The following is a 22841-nucleotide window of genomic DNA, read 5'->3' as shown; positions in this document are numbered from 1 at the left end:
AGATAAAACAGCAGTTGTAACCCAACAGAAGTTGCCAAATAGACTAACTTTCCTGAGATGTCCCAAAGACGGTGAACTTTCCTTCACCTACGAGCATGAAGCAGATAGGGGAAAAGATGGCAAGTATCCCTAATGTCTCTGCAAGCTACCAGCTGTCAAACATAAGGCTTCTCCTGATGGAGGATTAAGACCCAAAAGGTGGTGGAATGAGAGTGACACACGGAGAAGTTAAAACAATCCTCTCGCTGTCAGATTTGTTTTGAACTCTGAACAAACTCTGTTTGGATGGGAGCAACAAGATGAAGCCTCTTCACTCGATGGACACAAAGTCTAATGTAGACTGTCAGAGACGTTGGCTGAGCATCTCTATTGTGTCTCAAATAGAAACAAGCATCCAAAATACAACTAAAAATGTGTCAGTTGTATACATGTTTAAATGTTTTTTGGGGGGTGGCGTGGCACAGAAGTTAGGTGCTCGTCCCGTAATCGGAAGGTTACAGGTTTGAGCCCCGCTCAGTTTGTCGCTGCCGTTGTGTCCTTGGGCAAGACACTTACAGTAACCCCCCTTACCTGCTGGTGGTGGTCGGAGGGACCGGTGGCTCCAGTGCTCAGCAGCCTCGCCTCTGTCAGTGCACCCCAGGGCAGCTGTGGCTACACTGTAGCTCATTCCCACCAGCGTGTGAAAGTGTGTGTGACTGGGTGAATGACTGTGTTGTAAAGAGCCTTGGGGGGTTCCAGAACTCACTAAATCAAATACAGGCCATTTACTATTTTTCATTCCTCAGTAATTAAAATAGGAAAAAAGCAAGGAAAATCAATGATAATGAACTTGTTTTATTGATAAAATAAGTATTTCTGAGGTAAAATCTTCTTGTTTGGCTTGAGGATAAAATGATCTGTGATGCCAGCCTCATGCCACCAGCTCCTCATTCCTCCTCCATCTCTACGTATGTGAGAATGAAAAGCCGCAGGGTTCGTTTACAATATTTGGAGACAAAATAATACTTAGTGCCAAAAATGTCAGAGATTTTCACAAAACTGTGTCTACTCATCACACATTCAGGGGACTTGGGACTTCCCGGGATCACGTGCTCTTCAGCAGCAGAAACATTTTAAGGCTTTTATGTTCATGCCAAACAGCAAAGGCACAACTGGTAACAAATGTTACAAAAATGTTACGGAGAAACACTGAAATTGACCCAGGTTAGGGTTAAATATAGTTGCTTTTACGCTTAATATATTACCTTTACTTATGACCAATAAGCTGTAATATTCTATACAAATATAGGTTATCAACCTTATTGGTCTTTGAATGTTTAATAGGAAGACTCTAGGATTCTTTGCTTTATCACAGATCAAACACACTTCGTATTAATTCAGACAGAGTCAAGTTTATAAAAAGAAATTATTTTCCAAACAATTAAAAACATGACAAGTGAACTAAGACTATTGTGATGGATGAATCTGAGTGGATGGGATGTGATGTATGGTGATTTAATGGTGTGTGTTTATCAGAACGTGGTATCTAGAAGAACTGAGTTCTGGGTGTGAAAAGAATTTGGTTTGCATTTAGCTATGAAGTTGGTTCTTATCAAAAGAAATAAATCCTTTCTTCTTTTAAGGTGGAGGCTTAATCCAGCGGTTAAAAACACAAAAACTGAAGTTTCAAAACAGGAGCAAGGACTCAGGCAAAAACACGGGAGGACAAAGAACAGCTCAGACGAATACAATGGACCGGCAAACACTAAGGACCAGACAGGGGTTTTATACACAGAGGGAGGTGATCAGGGGACAGGTGGCAGGTGTGCGTAGTGAGAGCTGGAGGGAAGGCAGGTGCATACAATAATCTAGATGGTGAAAAGAAACAAGCAGGAGGGCAGATAAACCTATAAAACCTGTAACACAAGGATAAAACTAAACCTAAATACTGAGAGCCAAAAATAAACAACTAATAACTAGACGAATGAGGAGGACTAAAATAAGACTGACTAGGAATAGGGAATGATTAGAAGGACACCTAAGGGAAGTCTACAGAGGGCTGGGGATAATAATGGGACACAAGAGGAGAACCAGGAGTGAGGGGGCTGGGAAACAAAGAGACACAGAACATGACACAAACATGCTACAGTTTGATTGGTGAGTGATCCTGAAAAACAATTGATTATATTTGGATTTTCAGGGTTTGTTAATCAGTTTGACAAAATTAGAAGCAGGATGAAATGAAGAGAGCGGGTCTCAAGCAGCAAGCTGAGATTTGCTCAGGATGTCATTTAACATTCTCAGCAACTAGATGTAAATTTAAACTTGCTTTTACATTGTTTCATCCTATTTATGTCCAAACTCATACCTAACTAACTGTAAACATGGAGCTAATGTTGCCTAATAGTGAATTTAGTAAATGTCCATTTCACAATTAAACATTCATTTCTAACAATCAGACCTCCGCCACACTTAAGTCTATTTTATATTCCTCCATCAGCAGGTTTGCACTCAGACACGCGCTGACGGAGACATTTTCCTTTTATACTTCTGCGCTGGTGTCAGTGGTGCGGAGCAATTCTCCACCAGAACAGCAGGGGGCGTAGACAGTTTTTCCACTTAAGCTTGTAAATGCAAATCGCCTCAAGAAGCAGTGACCAACAGAGAGCGAGTTTTCATTTAGCTGGAACTGCTTGGTCTAAAGAAACAAACGCTTTTTATAAGAGTTATGAAGAATATTATATAATTAAAGTTATAAAGAACTAAATGGGAGTGAAGAAGCAGCTTAGCTCAACCTTTGAGGGACAACTTCATGATGGTGAAATGCACTGAAGCTCATTCTTCACTACTCCTTGTGGTGGCTTGATGCCCCTTCCTTTAAATCTGCCAACATTGTGTAAATGTTGACAGATTTGAAGGAAGTGGCATCAAGCCAGACCTGATCTTGGGCTGTTGGTGGGCCGACCAATCACAGATGAGCGATCTGCGTTGTGTTCAATAGATAGTTAATAAATTGGACTGAACTCCATCCATCTATACCTGTTGGAGAGCCCTTGTGATGATGGATGAAGGTGCTACGTGTCTCCACACCTCCGCACACAGAGAAGTATACACTAGGCTCTTCTCAATAGCCGTGTGTTATTTGCAAGGGACCAGTCACTGTTTCTGGAATACACAGAAATTAGGTATAAATGTCACATTGAAGCCTTAGCCAAATAATACTGACCAGGAGAAGAGAGTAGCTTATACACCATTGATTTTGTTGTTTGTAGGGAGAAACGGTAGAAATGTAAATAAGTGTTTAGATGCACGGTGTCATCATCATGCTCACATTCTGATGAATGAATAAAAATCTCTCCAGAAAGTTGCAAACACCACTTTTTCTCTTGTTTGGGTGTTTGACTAGATTTCTCATTTTCCCAAAATTTTTAATTTAAAAAAATAAAACACTTTTAGGCCTCGAAACGTCAGAAATGTATGTTCATAATACCCAAATAAAGGATTAGGGATGTGAAAGACATGAAGTTTAACAAACGGTGGATGTATGGACGCGTGATCAGAATAATTAAATGGACGATGTTTTCTCGACAAAGTTTTGGATCAAAAAGTAGCTACATCGGCGAATGCAATGCTTAGTGATCATCTGGTTTCAGTAATAACTTCATTGTTATAACTTCATGATAATGAATCAGAAACCTATTTGTAGAGATATTTACATCTGAGAATCTTCTTTTTCTTAAATTAGAAAGTAATTTGTGTTTTAATTTGTTGTGGTTCTTCATCCACAGAGCAAATGGAGCTCGTGTTATAGAGCAGCAACCGCTGATGTTGGAGGTTAAATTGTGTGTATTTTAATTGTGCTGTCATGTTGGTTTTAATGTTCATGCTATTCTTGCTCATGAAAAGCATGGAACTGCCTCTGTGTATGAAATGCGCTCTATAAATAAAGCTGCCTTGCCTTTTTATGTTAATAATTTTAAGGCTCATACATGAAAAATGTTCTACCCATTGATTAAACATGTACCTTCTGGGCTTTGATGGCGCAGAGTCTTAAACTAGCAGTAAAACACAAACGGCAAATATTTACCAATGTGTGAAGAGTCGCATCTTCTATATGAAACTCGTTTAATCTAAAATTAACGTCCATTAGCGTCACAATAAGTATCAAAGGTCTCCTGCAGAAGCGCCAACCCTAAGGTACCTCTTTGAGTCTTGCTGAGAGAATTAATTTGCCCGCCTATAAAACTCCACGCAGAACTGGTCGACATTATCAATAAAATTTCCATTAAAGCCGATTAACAATGCAGAGGGTCACTTAAAGTCAAACATCTAAGATGCACTGGCTGTTATGTCACCACAACAGCATTAAAGCTGGATTACGAGAAGCTTTAGAGCTCTGTATTCATTCTGATCAATATGGTCAAATAGAATAATAGGACTCAACATAAAACAGAGGTGCCCTGACGATTTTATGGTGTTACATTTTTCATTATCTATCATCTTTCTACTTAATGTGTGTTGAGCTATCTCATTATTTATTTTTCTATATCAAATCACAATAAAGTTGAGTCATTTCCGACGTCATTTTTGGATGAAAGCAACTGTGAGGAATCCTAGATGATTTTATTGTTGGATAAATGAGGACTTAATAATCCATAATGAGTAATGTACCTTACACACGCGGTATAGGAAGTGATTTTACAAATAAAAAATCAGGACAGGTACTCTGATTATCATGTATTTACATTCTTAGTCACCGCCAAAACTGCATTAAATTATGCAGTGCAACCTTATTTGTTTCTACCACAGTTATTCAAAACTGTCTTTCATTTCTAAATGAATTACTAAATCTTGCAGAGGGGGATTTGTCAATTTTATAGCTAATTGTTGGTAACAGAAAAAAAGAATAAATAAATAAATAAATGAATATATAAATAATTAAATCAATAAAATCAATAAAAAAGGAGATAATCAGATTAATGATGCATGTAAAACCAATGAGGTAGATGATGAGCTTTACTAGACAGGCGTCATGTTATAAAGGAAAAGCACACCTCAGAGTCAAACACAATCATCTCCTCTCCTCAGCGTGACGCCAGTGTTGTGATCAAACACACATCTGGGCTCCACCTCTCTGCTGTTCCCATCCACTGTGTCTGACTTCTTCATATGTCAGCGTCACACTGGCAGTGCCCTCGCTATCCACCGGAAGCTTTATCCAATTTGTCAGGTTTGGCATGCACACAGCTCACGCCTCCTCTTCTTCTCACCACACATACCCCGTCCCTCCTCCTTTGCTCAGCTCTAAGACAGTCCCATCAATGCCAGCAGGCATTGCCGTACCTGACGATGGGTCCCACCTGCCATCACTGTGACATGCACACCTCCTTGGTCCACCTCTCCAACCCAGCAGGCACCAGCTGGATGGACAGCCGGACCACTGATAGATGGACAATTGGAGGCAGGGTGATCGTTCATATTTGCATCAACCAGACTTGACTAACTGACCAAAACAAACATAGAACCAGTATTGTGTCATTAAGCATAAGCAAATGAGATTGGTGATCATAAAAACTCATGCAGTGCATCATTACCAGTGTTAGTTTCATCTACGACAGTAAAGCAAAGATTTCCTTCCATCAAACAACTTTCTATGTAAGAGTTTTAAACAAATGTCATGTCATACTGATGCTTTGGTCATTTTGATCTAGTCTATGGAGTTACGCCCAATTTAGCATGACTTGTTAGTTCTAAAGGTACGTGATGAGGATGGATCTCGGTGAATAACTCCACATTCTACCCAAATATCCAAACTTTACAGAGTTTAAGCTACTTAGTGTAGTTGGCTCAGGTAGGTAAGCCATGGTGGCCATCTTGCTCTAAGGATGACTCAAGTTTGCAGATGTCTGTGCAATGACTTCTTTGTGAAAGTTTCGTTAAGACCCACCCAGTGATTCTCGAGATATTTTTGCTAACATTGTGCAAATTAAAACAAAATTACATCACAAACAGTTTCAGCTGCAGCCAAATCAACATAAAACCTTTCATCACTCCAGATTTTTAAATAGACTTTTATCAGTTGTCAGTTTCAAACCTGCAAGAGACACTAGTCAGGGCTTTATCAGCTCAGAACAACCAGTTTTTATGTAGCCTTGAAGCTGATTTCATTCATGCAAATATTAATTCATTTATTTTTCCATTCCGATGCACCGTCACAAAGGTCTGTTGTCCTCTTACACTTACGGTGTACCGTTCTGCAGTGCATGTTTCAGATTAACCATTGCAGCTGCAACCCAACACAGTCTTCAGTGTAAATAACTGTCCAGTGTAAAGCTGGTGCTTGTCTCCAACAGGAAACGAGTAAGAGGTAAAGGACACCATGGACAGATCACCAGTCCCTCACAGGACCAACACTAGACAATCGTGCATGCACCCACTCACACTTAAGGCCAGGTAACAGTTGCCTGCTTTTGGTGTTTGGAAGGAGACCTGAAGAAAACAGCACACATGCAAAAGAAAACTTGCTAACTCGTATAAGTTTGGTAATGTAATGCATCTGCAAGCACTGGCCTCTATTTATGGTGCCATCAATGTTCACAAGTTTAATTTGAGCAAAGATGCATGCTTAAACAAGCAGATGTGACACCCAGTACAATAACGGTTACAACTAGACTGTTTAAGTATCTTAATGCCACCAAAAAAAAGCTTTTTATAATGCCAACTCAAAAGAAGGGCTCCAATCTAAGAAATGTGTCAAGTTCAACATGTGGGAGGCAAACAGGAATGTGTAATATCCAGATAATGACCTTGGTGCCAGCTGTGCGTGAGTATCCCTTCACTCCCACTGATCCTTGTCCACAAACACTTAATTTCATCACTTGGGGCCAACAACGCAACACCACGGTTCATGTTTTTTTTTTGTTTGTTTGTTTGTTTTTGAGCTGTGCAATGACTCACCATCCCTTTGAAACAAAAGCACAGCTCTCCTAACTGGTCCACGTGTGCTGCTGGAAGCAGTCTGACACATGACAGGCTCAAAGGATTCACTGATCCAAGGTTCTGCCTCATTTGTCAGCTTCTAATCGATGTGGTGGGACGTAGGCAAGTGGTGATCTGACCCGAGAACAGCCCATATGTTTGACGCTCTTGCACCACACGATAAAACGAGCACAGCTCCTGGACTTAATCACCTGCAGCTGCAAGCACAGCATTTATTTCTCAGGTTGCAAATGCAAGATAATAGCGGTAACTTTACAAAATTTTGGTGAAACCAGGAATTGAGAACTTTGTCAATCACAGAGCATGAGTGAGTTTTTGGACGTGCCTCAACAGATTCAGAGTTGGTGTCAATTCTCATGGACAAGTATAACAAATAAATACATACATACGTGTGTGTGTGTGTGTGTGTGTGTGTGTGTGTGTGTGTGCGCGCGCGCGCGTGCGTGCGTGTGTGCGTGCGTGTGTGCGTGCGTGCGTGTGCGTGTGAGAGTATTTAATATACAGGCTGTACGTCTGACAAAAACACAGTTTCCCAGATCCTATCTCGGCTTATTATGAGCCATTTTCTGGGGCTACAGAGCAGACCCATCAACTCCAGAGATTGCCACGCTGGAGCCCCACACAGTGTAATTGCATTATGCACAAATTTTGCTGCTTTTGTTTTCCATTTCATTTCCTTAAGGATCCCCAGATCACTGGCAGCAACACAATTTTAAAATGACTCTCATCCACGTTTATCTGGAGGGACACGTTTATGCAAACATGTCTGACGTCAGCAAAAGCAGCATACGGGTAAAACAAACGCTATCTGGAGGCTAAAGACAGGTTGTAGTACATGCAGTAAAAAATAACCACTAATGAAGCTCTCCATCAAATAAATGAGCATTTTAATGAGAACATCACAAAAGCGTCAGCTGACCGCTATCCTCCATCCCCATTCTCCATATGGAGCCATGGAATAATTAAAATCCTCTTGCAAATGACAGTAAAATGACATTAACATTGTACTTCACGTACTCTCGCCCTCTGCTTATATGGTGTGGTAGAACACAGCGTGGTGTTTGCATCTCATGGCACTCGAATGTGTGCAATGTCAAGAACTGCAGAGGACACTTGCAGGAGCCATCTGCCGCTGCATGCGAGAGTGCGTGTTAGCACTACTTTTCAGGACAGGCAGGCTGAAGGGCAAAGGGCAACAGAAATTTACATACCAGAGAGACACTCAAAAGTCATTGATGCAAGCTGACCAACTCAAAACATGAAATTTATATCTGAAGCTGATCAAATTCAGCGAGATTTTAAATGGGAGGAGAACGAGTGTCTGCTGTGTGGGTTAATTACTACAAGAGTTGTAGCGGGGATCGAAAAAAACATTCCTGTGTGCAAAGTTAATTTCCTTCTGTGTTAAATAACTTATCAGTCAGTCGCGCGCGCATCGCACACACACACACACACACACACACACACACACACACACACACACACACACACACACACACACTAGGGATTATGGTGCACACATGTGTAAAAGACAGCACATCAGAAAGTTAAACGCATTCTGATGTGAATCTCTTAAAGACTAAATGTAAGGAGTGACCTTTTGACCTTATGGGTGCAGCCCATCATCACTCATCTCTGACACACTACACGACCTTCAGCAGCGGGTTCGCCTCGGTAGACCGACCAATTTCAGTCTCTAGATTAGAAACAGTCTCTGTTTCGGTGGATAATTCGCACATATGTGGGATTAATTCAAAAAGTAACAGCTCTTTACGCCTGTGAAGGAGCTAAGCAACGTTGGTCAAAGGCAAATGCAGCATTCCTAATTTTTGTTGCTCTTTTGAGGGCTGATTTGATGAGTAACCATCTGTTAGATGACTCTGTCAAATAAATGACTATAAAACGTCCCATAAACGTGAAACCTAAGGGGGATTATCTGCTTTACTTTTTTTCCCAACACAAGTCATTAAGTTTCTTATCCTTATACAGTAGATAAACAGCCATTCAAAGTCCATCACTACTGACAAAATACCACTAATGAGGTTTGATGCCATTTTCAGTGTCTGGAGTAGTTCGCTATTGTCCTTCATGGCTGCTTCTTCTTCGTTTCTCAGTTACAGCGAGTATTCTACTGCTTTTATGAGTGCAAGTACACCCTCACTGAGAGGACAAGAGACGGCAAAAATACAATTTATGGGGCCAAAAAGATCTTCAAATTGCATCAGGAAGATATTCTGCACTTGAACGACTCTACAAGGACTTGGACAGGATCCCAGTTGGACGATAAAGGAATTATGGAACGGTTCTGCGTCTAGGCTTGGTGCTGCAGAAGCACACGTCCAGACTTTAGGGTGTGAGCATTGAAACATAAATACATTTCAGAAAAACGGTTCTTTATCTGACCTTTTATTTTTAGATCCATATTTAATACAAATCATCTGTGAACTCCGATCAAATATTAACAAAGGAACAAAGCCACTCTCCACATCTACACGAATCAGTGAAAGCTGGTAATTATTCCCAAGAACATCAGCCTGTCAAATCGCGAGCACATGCTGGGTGCAATTGTTGTTTTAATGAATTAAAAAGTAAGCAGTAACTGTCAAAACTTTTACCATCTATCTGCATCGATTATTGCCTCGAAACATCTATTGATGCCCACGGATAAAGAAAAGCTTTCTTTGTGGTTTTTAGTCTGTAGAAGAATTAACAGCTGAAAGGAAGAACAATGGACGTCAAATAAACAACGGTGAACTTCTCAAGAGAATTACACATAAGTAGTACCCTTGTTTATCTAAATTGTAGTTTACAAACACTCTGGAGTACAACAACGTTGCTTTACAGTGACGTAAAATCTACACAAATCTACATTTCAGCTCTGTCTCTGTCTCTGCCTCGTCGTGTAAGTGGTTTGCTAGACCGTCTTTACATTTGAACATGGAAGCAGGAATTGAAATTGAAAGACACATTTGGGTATAAACCAAGCCAACATGCTAAATGGAGGAAGAATAAACATGTCTTTGTTCATTTTCTTTATAGAAATAAGCCTTAAACTGTGTAAGAGGAGCTCCAGTAATGAAGAAATGTCCACGTTTGTCATCTCACATGAACTAAAGTCACTCAAATGTCATGCTACTTGTATAAAACCCTCTAATGTGCTATTTCATTTCTAAGTGAAACCTTATAGAAGGGATGGTGCTATTTTAAATATAGAATTGTGTCTGTTATGTGAGATGTTATTGGGTTCTGCAACACAGCCCGGTGGAGACCCGCTCACCCGCTTCACAACTTCCTCTGAATAATGAGCATCTTTCACAAAATCGCATTGCCTGAAGGCTGCAGGTAAGACCGGCTGGAGGAGGAGATAGACTGGCAGTTTGCTTTAAGATGAGAAATACACAGAACCCATATGAAGAGTTCATTTGTGGAAAACAGAAATCACCAAGCTTACTTTTGTAATAAATAACAAATAGGAGGCCTTTTGGAAGCCGTATAAAAAAATGGATTTCATTTAGCAAAATAACTTTATTTATCCATTATTTCAGATTTTTTTTTGTATTTTCTTAAAAGGAGTATTTGAATAAATCTGCTGTGGTTTCTAGTATAAAAGTTCTGACGCTCCTTGTTTCAGGAAGTAGAAGTTAGCTAGAAGGTGGGGGATTATTAATATATATGAAATGCAAACATCTTTCCTCTGACTGGCTAATGGCAACACAACTCCTGAGGTCCTCTGACCTCAAACAACACCAGCCTGAACCTATTCCGCCATGTTGCAGAGTTGCTAACGCTAACGGTTAGCTTCTACTAGCCAAGAAACACTCTGCTCTCTCCCTGCAGAACTGAAGTTAATGATTCTTTGCAGTCGAAAGGTGGGTGAGATTATGAATGCAAATTTCATGGAGTGACGTAGATCTGCGTGTCTTTTTCTGACCCGACCAGCGGCGAATGCAGAAAACAGGGATAACAGACTATTTTCATGTTCAGCTGCATGTGAAACTGACAGATCATATTTCAAAAAGAAGAGTTCCTCAGTGAACCTCACCTTTAAACTCAGAAATTACGTCCAGACATTTTGTGGGTCAGCCATCTGCCATGGAGCTCAGCGGTGTTGCAACTGTTCCCTAAAAGGGAAGAAGCTGGCTCCAAAGCAGGTCTTTGGATGCTGCCAACTCTCACACACTGAGCGTGAGACACACGCATTTGACCCTCTTCACACGCTCTCACGCCACACCTCCAATATCTCACGCTAAACCAGCGCCTGTGCTCCCCAAACGCTCATCACGCACAGTGTGCGGGGCTTATGAAAAAACCAGATGATATTAATGATGGCATTAGCTACTGAACAACATGCACTCAAACAACACGTAAGTTATAATTTAACCGGCGTAAATTCACGCATAATCCTATCTGTATAGTCCAAGCCAATGTGCTTTTTTCTGCTCTGGTTGTGAGATGGGCGGAGTGGTGAGCTCCACCTGCTGTTGATGAGATGGGCATGCCCGGTTCTTCCAGAAGAGTGAGCTGCGGCTGCGCACGCCACCATAACCAGGGGGGCTGCTAGAGATGTTGGGCCCCCTGGCGGCTCCTCCATAAGGGGCGCTGTGGCTCCGCCTTCCCAGATGCGATGGGAGAAATAAGTTGAAAAAAAGTAATAATAATTATATATATATATATATATATATATATATATATATATATATATATATATATATATATATATATATATACTTTATATTAGTGTTTCAGTTTTGCTTAATTGTGTATGTCTACAAACATTCTTGCTTATTTCAATGTTCAAATGAACTTGTCAAAATAAAGTAGAAACCTCTGAATTCATTTACATTTGATTGAGACAAAAATATTGTTTGTTTAATGTCTTAAATTAGAAAAAATACTGCAAAGTAAAGTACTTATGATTTTTAAAATGTTCTTTTTTTATTAAAGTTTGAAACTTTTTTGGGCCCCCTGACAGCCATGGGCCCTTAGACTCGTCCTAACCTTTCCCCCCTTTACGGCGTCCCTGACCATAACAACGTGCTTTATTTAGAAATACAGCCGTCTTGCCAGCCGGTGTTGACGGACCTTCAGTCCTGAATGTTTTTCTTTTGTTTTCACTCATCAGCCACAGATCGCGGCTCTCGCTCACAGCAAGCTGGGCTTCCTACCGTGGTGGCTCTCTCACACGTTCCCTCTCCTACATTAGTTCATGACGTGGATTCCTAATGTTTTAATTCACCACTTTACCGGTGTGTTTTTCCTGTTTGTGAGACGAACCCCTCCTCCTTAACCAGGTTACTGGTACGGAAGCCTTTTTTTCATACTGGCTGATATGAAAGAATAGAATAGAATAGAATAGAATGTATTAGTCCCACAGTGCATGGGGACATCCACTCATTACAGCAGCACACACACTCGAGGCACAGATTACAGTAAAACTGATTCCAGCCATGTTTGCTTTGATAACTTCATGCTGATGACCCACATGAACATAATCCTGCTTAGTGGATGCAACTACATCATGAAGTTAGCTTAACATTGTAGCGTGATGACTTGTCCATTTCGGACCTAAAGGCCCTGCTCTATTTGTTCTGCCCAAGCAAAACCATAAGTTTGTGACACAAACCTAATCTACAAGATATGGGCCAAGGCCACTCATGCTCTGTGCTCTTATCTAAACTGTTGCTTCTCCGGACAGCACAAGCAAGAAGAAAGAAGACCAAGAACTCTATTAACTAATAATTGAATAATGTCTGTTTGTCCAAATAATCATGTGAAGCTGATGTTCAATCAATTTGTGAAATAAGAATATTAATTACTTGACTGATCGCATGCAATGTTAAAATCACATGACACATTCCTTTGTTTCTGATCCAGTAAGAACCTTCCAGATCTGACGCGAGGCGTGGCTTTGTTGGTGCTTGTATAATCCCCTTTTGTTGGCAAATTCTGATTTGACAGTAAATCAAAACATCCAAATTATAAAACTATGCCCCACGTCATCTTAACTTCAGTTCAAAGCTTTCTAGAGAAGTTATCGGAGTGGCCAATCCGTAACTTTCCTCTTAAAGCCGAAAGAACCTAACGACAAGCTGGATTAATTCTGTTGCATGTTCCACCTGCTAAAACGGTTCCTTCAGAATAAAAGCTGAACCATCACGGCCCCTTCAGGGTCTCGCTAGATGCCAGTAAAACTGTCGTGACCCGGGAGTATCTCAAGACGGGACTGGTCGGCAACTGTGGCTTTGCTACAGGCTTCGGTTCCAGACAAGGTCCAAGCTGGACCTCGACGCCTCCGGATCTAAACGGGGACTTCCGTTGGCGTATGTAGACCGACAGATGGCGTCTCAATGTGTGTTATAATCTCCAAACCAAAGCTTAGAGCGAAACACCCTTTCACTCCCACTCAGAACTAATAGTCTCTGTGGATTTGCTGGTTCTGAACATATTTCACACACACACCATCCTCAGTCTCACTCCACCTTAGTTCATCATCACATAGTGTTTAAAGTTGGTCTTGATCAATTTGTTTGGAAAGAAATCTTTTACCTTTTTAAACCTGATTCTCTTTCTCTTTCTTGGAATTGATACGAAGTGTTGCTCAATCCCTGCAGTAAAAAGATCTGATCTTCTGGTTAAATGTACTCAAAGATCCATTAAGGTGATATTTCATATTTTATGATATCTCACATTCTATGGTTTCTAATTAAATGTAACATCTTCTCTACAACATGATAGATTTTTTTCTTTGCAGGAAATAATAACTGGTAATATTATGAATGTCATGATATTACCCACCCCTAGATGGAATTTAAAACATTTACTGGCACGACTCCACTGGCTACCCATAAACTTTAGGGTCAAGTTTAAAATCCTGACTTTTGTTTTTAAGGTCCTGAACGGTCTGGCACCGGATTACCTGTCGGATCTTGTCACTAGGTATGGGCCAAACCGGGCGTTGAGGTCTGCTGATTGCCTGCTGCTCCGTGTTCCATTAATGAAATACAAAACGCGGGGGCAGCGTGCTTTTGTCGATGCTGCTCCGACACTATGGAATGCACTTCCTCTTTCGGTGAGGCTGGCACCATCCCTCCTCCGGTTCAAATCGCTGCTGAAGGCTCACTTTTACGACCAGGCATTTTTAAATCCCTGACTTTTATTATTTTATTATGTGTCTTTTTATTGACTGTAATTATCTGCCTTGCTGTGCATTTTATTGTTGACTGTGTATTGTTTTATTTTGTGTTTTTACTTTTTATTCTGTACAGCACTTTGGTCAGCTGCCATGCCGTTGTTAAATGTGCTTTATAAATAAAGATGGTATGGTACATTAATTATAAGTAAAAGTTCCTGTAACACTTTACTGCAGACAGACAGACAGACAGTTGAATATTAAATTTTCCTCACGAAAAGAAAATTTGTATTACACAATGGTCAGTTCCCTCTGTAAAGTCAGAGGTACGGAAGAGGATTAGACTCGTAGCAGCTTCATTAAAAATACCTTTTTTCACCTTTAAATACCTTTAGGGCAAACTGCCTCCAAAAATCATTATTCCTGTTGAGTATCAACGGTCAAAGAGACTTTTAGTGAAGAGAATTTTAGCCTGTCACACAGTTAGTCTTTGCTCCACAGCTAAACAAGCAGAGCAGATCATTCAAGCTAAATAATAAAGCAGGCTTAAGTCCTGAAGACCACTCTTTAAAAACATTAATTCAAATTATTTAGATACATAGATCCTGTGTTTAACAGCAAAAGACGTGGCATTTGTTCAGTTTTACCCAAAAGACAAAATGGGTTATTAAAAACTAAACAAAAAAGGAATTTTAATGACGACCATCAGCTGCATTCCAGGTATGTTTGTTTGTTTGTTTGTTTGTTTTGTCTGAGACTTTAAAACAAAAACCAAATCTTTGGCCAGTTTTAAAACTAATAATGTAAAAACATGAAAGTACCTTTTGGCATTTGGCAGCCAAATGGAAGAGTATCCGTGAAAAAAATCATGCAGTTTGCCCTGAAACGTCCATGAGTGGTTTCATTTTCCTGGTGTGAGTCACACGGTCTCACCAACTAGGATTTTGACCCAATGACCAAAGAAATAGTCCAGACTGGGTAAATGGGAGATATGAAAATGGAGACATGTCATTTCCCTGCTCCAGCACCAGTTCAACAGGTAACCAAGCTCTGCAGAAGACTGTTAATCACCCACTGATAAAAATCAGGTGTGTTAGAGCAGGGAAACCTCAGAATATGAGTTAGACTGACCCCTCCTTTCCACCAGAGCCGTCAGCAGCAAGTTACTGCAGCAGCACGTCTTGCTTGCGTAAGCTGCTGCTTGGCCCTTCCAACGAGACGCGAAGCAGCAGGGGAGCAGCTGTCACCGACAGAGCACGAAGTCACGCGACATTAGCAAAATCACGCGTGACTTTGTCAGTAAACATAACAACAAGCAGGAGTAATCACTTCAGTAATCAACCTTTCGTCGTCCATTATGGAAAAACAAAGGAGACCGCTAGCTAGGTGATAACTTTTTTTATAAAGTAAAGCAACCGGAAGGCAGTAAGTTTCTTTATTCTGAAAATCTCGGGAAGCTTTGCTTTGTTTCTGCGTCCGATTTCCTGTCTTTCTTTCCCAAAAATGGTCGAACTTGACCCGTTTCAGAGGCATAGCACATAGAAAATAGAACTGGCGCGTAAGGGCTGTGACATGCTGCTCCTGAGACGCGGCCGACTCGCGCTGCTGACGGCTCCGGTGGAAAAGGTTCTGTTGACCACAGCGGTTCCTATCAGCAGCTATGACGTGCTGCTGCAGTAACGTGCTGCTGACGGCTCCGGTGGAAAGGATGGGTAAGGGTTTCTCAAACGCTACAGTTTCTCTACAGCAAAAAAGTAACTGATAATAAATTTACAAGCTATTAGATTAGACTGTGATCAGGATCTTCATTTTGGTTCAAATTTAGTTGAATAAATATATAAATAAATGTTGTGTTTATAGTTATTTTTTTACCCAAAAAGACCATGACCATCATAAACAGTTAATAGAGCCTTTTTCTTCACTGGAACAAACACAACATGCAAATGCGAAGCCCACACGGCAGCAGGAACACAACTGAGGTCAGCTGGCCAGCTAGCGAGGCTCGCGCTGCTCATAGTAAAGTCCGTAGAGCACCCCCAATACAGATTCTCCAGGGACTCCCACTTTATGGGCTGTGCACTGAACCAGCAACCCTAACCACACACCTCCCTTCCCAATACAGCCACTTGTGATAAATGACCTGATCCCTCTGTCCCCAGCTGTTTCTATTATTCACCCTGAGCTTTGAAAGTAGAGTTAGAAGAGAAAGGGGGTGGAGAACAGATTGCAAGAAGTGACTAAAAGCGTGGAGAAAAAGGCTAATTTATTAAGATTCAGTACCAGAGGCAGGGGCGGATTTAGGACTGAAGAAGATCCGGGGCTTAACACACACGCGCATGCGCGCACACACGTGACACGCACTAGTCAACATCATATATATTTGTCTTGTACCACATAATGTTTAATCTGAAGCTACATATTCAGCATATTCAGGGCAGAGTATTGTTCCTGTTAGTGTTTAGTGTGAGATGATAGTGAATATTCCCTTTCTTTCTCCAACAACTTTACCTGATAGTAAGCTAACTTTAGGCAAACCAGCAGCACAACAAATATTTTCAAATAAGACTCACAAACCTGAGTCAACACCAGTCTCATCAGAGCTGGGGTTCTGTCGTTGTACTTTTGGTCTAAAAAAACGTCCTTATGTCCATCTTCACTCATGCGTTTCAGACAGACTGCAGAAGCCAGCTGCTGAAGGGCTTCTCTTCAGTCTCAGGTAAACTGTATACTCACTAAGTAGCCTAGTGATAGAGTGTCTGCCCTGAGATCGGGAGATCAGGGGTTCGACTCCTGGTCGGGTCATACCAAAGATTTTGAGAAAAATGGGACCCAATGCCTCCCTTCTTGACACTCAGCATTGGATTGGGGTTGGATTGGGGGATTAAACCACCAAATAGTTCCCGAGCGCGGCGTGTCTGCAACTCAGGGGATGGGTCAAAATCGGAGAATAAATTTCACCACACACCTGTGTGTGTGACGACTAAATGGGACTTTACAAACTACTGCCAGCTGCGCCCTCTCTGTGTGACTTTGGTACTGCATGTTACTTCCGCGATTTAGATCCGGGGCTTATCATGAAAGATCCGGGGCTTCAGCCCAAGTAGCCGGGCCTAACGCCGCCCCTGACCAGAGGGAAGATCAAACAAAATCTGGGAGTAGAAAACAATCTTCAGTGTGGAAAGGTCAGCTGTGCATGTTGTTTTGGGGCTAAAGTGGGCAAAATCAGAGAGATAAGTGTTATAGCTGTCACAGGAACAAACCAGATATAGTTTCTTTTCTCCTGTCTTTGGGATGGAAATGTGGATTCCATGAACATCATCACTGCAACTTCGATTCCTGCTCCGAACAAGTTCGTCTCTGGCATTGTTTCAGCAGAGCTGACAAGCAGCAACAAGGGACGATGACATCAGTGATCAAATCCTCCCAGAGGAATGCTCATCATCCCTCAAACACACACGCACACACACACACACACACACACACACACCCACACGTGCTGCTAGGGAACAGCAGGAATGCGTGCATGCATCAGTGGCAACAGGATAACGTATGGCACATGCACACAAGAAGGAACATAAAATCACCCATTCAGCTTATTGGAAGCAGCGCTGACACAAGCCCAAACTGACCTCCGTCAGCTGTGTAAGAGAGTTGGTGTTTTCCTCTTTTGAAGAAGCAGAACAGGGGTCATCTAAGGACTGAAAGACCCACTACCAGTGGTGGGGAAAGGATGTTAAATGAGGGGTTTTTGAATTTAGGGAAGGAAAAGCTGCAGGTCCGTAAGTGAGCTTGGTCTTGGAAGCACCTGAGTGAGATGTTGTTTCACAGCAGCGTGCTGCCAAGGCTGACAGAGCATATCCTATCGCCCAGCTCACTGTACCAGCTGACTGCTATGGAAACACCAGTGTGTGTGTGTGTGTGTGTGTGTGTGTGTGTGTGTGTGTGTGTGTGTGTGTGTGTGTGTGTGTGTGTGTGTGTGTGTGTGTGTGTGTGTTTGCCAGGAGTTTAAAAGAGCCTATAGCCACACATTTCTGCACACCGGACCGTGGTGGTGCATGCACACTGAAACTCAAGCTCCCATCTGTTACCGATCTTTGTGTCAAACTGAGTGTTAAAGTTGAGAAATAGACAAAGCAGCTGCTGTGCACACGTACGCGCAGTCTGGGCAGCCATTCAAAAGGCTCAGTAACAGTAACCCACGGCAACCCTGACACCAGCCCTCCTTCCTGTTCCTGATCTTCTGTCCAGTTAAGGGAGAGCACACAGAGTGCCTGAGAGTGGAGAGAGCCTGTAACTTTACCCACTCTGCAAAAGCAGCGCCACCCCCTTCTTTCAAAGGTTCCAGGGGTTAATTATTCAACATGAGAGGCAATTTTAAACTGGGGGTCAACGGAAACCTCTCAGCTGTGCTGCTCAGTTCCTCCATGCACTGGGTTGAAAGAATATGCACCTAAATGAGACGTGTGAGTGGAGACCATTTTGGCTCACTTACAAGCAAAAACACAACAATGAACATTGCATGATTGCCAGTAGCTGGACATAGATCTGCTCCACATGTAGGATCTAAAAGCTCTTACCATTGTGGTTGTGCTGCAGGGTCTCCGTCATGCTGGCAGAGGAGTCCGTAGCTCCCAGCTCAGCCAGTCTGCGGCTGGTGGCGCTCAGCTCCGACCGCAGGTTGGTCACCTCCTGGCTGGCGGACTGGATGGCCCCATCGATGCGCTGGGCCAGCTGCTTGTTGTCATCCATCATTTTCAGGATTTTTGCCTGAGGGAGAGAAGGGAATCCAAACACGGTGTCATGCTGACAAGTTGTCCATTTCCTTACAGGGATGGTGTCCCCAAATAAAATCCTCCTCTTTCAGTTTTTTACTTGTTCTCACTCCTTTTTGTTGTGAAAGAAAGAAAAAAAAGAGGCAAACTTAAATCCTCAGATCCGATTGTCCTTTTCCCTTAAAATGCTGCATCTGGCTGAGAGGAATGAATGCGTGTTTACTTGAGGAGAGTGCATGTTTTAGAGATGGTGTGTGCAAGTGTGTGTGTGTGTGTGTGTATCAGTGTGAAAGCACGCTTGTATGTGTGCGAGTGTGAGTGTGCGTGTGTGTTTCTGAGAGTTCCACAAAAGCATGAGTGTGTGTGTCAGAGAGGCGGCACTGCCCCCGTGAAATGTGCACCCCGCAGCTGACTGTTGAAAGGACACAGAGCATTGAGAGATGACAAGCACCTTTTTAAATGGACCGTACCATTCGTAGAGAACGTCAAGGGGGAGGGTAGAATAGTCCACACATGGGAATCAGAGCTCCTCAGCACAGCTGCATTCAGGAGATAGCGCTGCAAGGTTCTACACTTGTGTTTCTGACTTCACGAACTCAGTAATCCACTGAATATAGATTAGACCAAAACGCCCTAGCTTTTCCATTCTGTGTCTGTGTTTACTGCGTGGCCCTCCTGTGGTAAACGTATGGACAAAGGGAAGGAAATCATTAGTTTTGGACAAAGGAGCAGTTGTGACGAGAAAACAAAAACTGTTAAACAATCCGAAGCTTTTATCGCAGCATCTCACTGAGGCATTCTTCGCTTAAACAAAGAGGTTTTTGAGGTTCGGCTAATGTGTTGAGCAAATTGAAACCAGCAGGCTAAAATAAACAAAGGAAGATGAGCAGATAATGTTTTTATGAATGTAAACAGGATGCAATAGTCATTCTAGTGTTCGGGGAATGATGGTGATTCTTTGTGTACAAATGTGTGCAGGCAAAGGTTTTGCTTTGTTTTGGGTTTTTTTTTTTTACCCTCATTGGGTTTTTATGTTTTGTTTGGGAATAAAAAACATTACATAACATAACATTAGGTAAGTTTTTCATTTATCTTTTGTTTTTCGCTCCAATCCACTCCTTCCAGCCTAAATGAAACACCGAGAAAGGTTTGTTTCAAAGATACGTGAAAATGTTTGCTCTCGGGAACTGTTTGGTGGTTTAATCCCCAACCCAACCCCTTAAAACTAAGTGTTAAGTAGGGAGGCATTGGGTCCCTTTTTTAAGGACTTTGGTATGACCCTGATCTCCCAGTTCCAGGGCAGATGCTCTACCACTAGGTCACTAAGGCCCTGTCCACACGTAGCCGGGGATCTGCCAAAACGTAGATATTTTTCTACGTTTTGGCCTGTCATCCACACGAAAACGGAGTTTTTTTCACACGAAAACGTATCTTTTTAAAAACTCCGGCCAAAGTGAAGATCTGCGTTTTCTCCGTTTTGGGTGTCTGCGTGTGGACGGACAAAACCGGAGTTTTAAGATCCGCAGCGTCACTTTCCGCGACAGAAAAATGCTGACATCACGTGTGCGACCTGTGTTTACACTAGCCAACAGCATGGATGCCTTCAGAGCTGCGCTCGCTTTATCAATTGTCCAAGCACTTTTTGCTTGTTTGTTTTTGCAAGCGGAATTACTGCTCCTTGCGGAAGACCACAGACGAAGGACGAGGTTAAGAACAGGGGAAGTACTGCCGCCTACAGGTCTGGCATGTCCTTAACAACGTATTTATCCGGGTACGTGTGGACAGAGTTTTTTTTTTAAACGAGGTGGTGTGGATGCAAGTTTTTGGAGGGGCAAATATTTGTTTAAAAAAAAACCGGCTATGTGTGGACTAGGCCTGAGAAGGTGCCATGATTCCACTTAATAAGACCCTGAGATAGTTCAACTCACCCACCTGTAGCAGAAGCTATTCCCAGTTAGTTGAGGACTTGGACGCATCTCTCAGTGCACATCTGAATCGAGCTAATACCTTAACCACAACAACAGCCTTTATCCTCATTTACATGTCAGTTAAATGAACAGGATATTGAAGGAAGCGCGTTCAACTTCACGATGGTAGATGGCAACTTGTGTCCTTTTGTTTTGGTATTTTTTGGGTTAGCCTATAGCCTCACACATATAGTAAACACAATTTGGTGAGAGTGAAGCAAACAGAGTAAAAGCAGGAATAACACTGCAACACAGTACATTGAGTACGTACTGTGTTGATTGAGGGTGTTACTCTGTTACTTTGTGGCGATGATATTATCAGAAGACCACTTCTCATCACTTCTGTAGGGGCGAGTGCCAAGGCCAGCAGTAGGTCAGTCAGACTAAGGTGTATGCTTTTCAAAAGGGCTAGTTTAGTCTGACTAAGGCAACAATTTGTTTTTCTCTTCCTGCATGTAAACCCACTCAGTGCCTTTATGTGCACATCTAGGTTGATCTAAATGAATAAACTGGGAGACTTTATCCTAGTTTGCATGTTTGTTAGAAAACCAAACCTTCAAATGAAGTCTGTTCCACACCAGTACAGTAGGTGGCAACACGTGCCCTTTGCTGTTGGCATGTTTCTGGTTACCTTATAGCAACACAGATAGTAAATAAACGCTAGTGTGAAGGAAAAATGAGAGAGTACATTTGAGTCCATGGGACCAAGCTACTCTTTTTCAGAGTACTTTCTACTCTATATGAGTAAAATGCACTCAGCTTGAGTAAAATTAACAGTTTTACTGTGGGAGTATAGCGTTAAAACAGGACAGTGGCTGAAGGAATGGACGACAACAACACTGCAGCACCATTGATTTAGTACGTACTCTACCATTTGAAGGTGTTACACATGTTGTGGTGACAATATTATCAGAAGACCACTTCTGCTGTCTTGTCTTTTCCGGAAGTTACCAGTGTCAGCCCAACTGACCGGTTTACATGCAGATGTAGTCGGGTTCCCACTGCTTCAGCATGTTTAGAACCAGCTCATCTTCTTACGTGTCTACATGCATATGATGTCAGTCTATTTAGGGCAAAGGTTCAGTTTTCTGATGCATATGTAAACACACTGACTGACTGTGAGGAGGTTTGAGTTTTTAACCATCAGTATGCTCTCTCATGGCAAACTGGTTCTAAGCGAGGGGCCAGACATGTCTTACAATAACAACCAGTTGGACTGGTGCTTTGTGGAATGGGAAAAATCCCAAGGCCAACGCCTGGTTGGTTGTTGCTGATGAACATGTCAGAGACAGGGTTGTATCTTTATACACTTTCAGAATGAGCTGCATCTGGGCCACAAAACCAAATCAGTTCTGCCAAACTGATAGTAGACTCCCGAAACATGCACACTCATTCATAAGCTGTGGTATAATTACACAGGGTTCAGTAAACTGGGGCCCTAACTCATGCTAGCATGTGGTGAGCAGAGATTAGCCACCATGCTGTTCAAGCCAGGGGAGCAAGCTGTGTGCTCTCTCAGAAAATGTTACAGGAGCCTGAGGCTCTCCGTGTGCATGTAGGTCAGAGGCTGAGATCTGAACAGTTGTCTCAACTAAAAGTCAGCTAGCCACCCACTGCAGTGTGTATGAAAAGACGGGAACGACGACGTTGCAACACTGTCCACTCGTTTATCCATCTGCCCAGACACTACGTACCTCTCCTGCTCCAAAAGTGAACATCGTGTTATTTATAGATGACCCTGCTGCCGCATATGATACATTAGTCACTGGGGAGGACACACACACACACACACACACACACACACACACACACACACACACACACACACACACACACACACACACACACACACACACAGAGAGAGACACAGACACACACTCTACATTAGGAGGTTAATAATTCCAGGGCCATCTAATGCTCATTAAGGACATTTTTATCTTGTCATGTTCTTTAAAAGCCAACATGTGTGTAGACTGGTTTGTATTTATATCCATC

General features: G+C 42.1%; 1 protein-coding gene across 3 annotated transcripts in view; it reads right to left on the bottom strand.

The window, feature by feature from the left end:
* LOC107390709 (kazrin) overlaps window positions 1–22841 on the bottom strand; it is a 226607-nt gene that overhangs the window by 141544 nt on the left and 62222 nt on the right. For all 3 annotated transcript variants that reach the window (XM_054746359.2, XM_015967571.3, XM_015967572.3), the window contains exon 3: window positions 18685–18874. In XM_054746359.2, coding sequence (XP_054602334.2) covers window positions 18685–18874 — 190 coding nt within the window. The remainder of the gene's footprint in view (window positions 1–18684; window positions 18875–22841) is intronic.

The sequence above is a fragment of the Nothobranchius furzeri genome, chromosome 15, assembly GCF_043380555.1.
Source record: "Nothobranchius furzeri strain GRZ-AD chromosome 15, NfurGRZ-RIMD1, whole genome shotgun sequence".
In the NCBI taxonomy this organism is placed as follows: Eukaryota; Metazoa; Chordata; class Actinopteri; order Cyprinodontiformes; family Nothobranchiidae; genus Nothobranchius; species Nothobranchius furzeri.
Note: the sequence above shows the minus strand (reverse complement) of the source record. Positions and strands in the feature narration are given on the sequence as shown.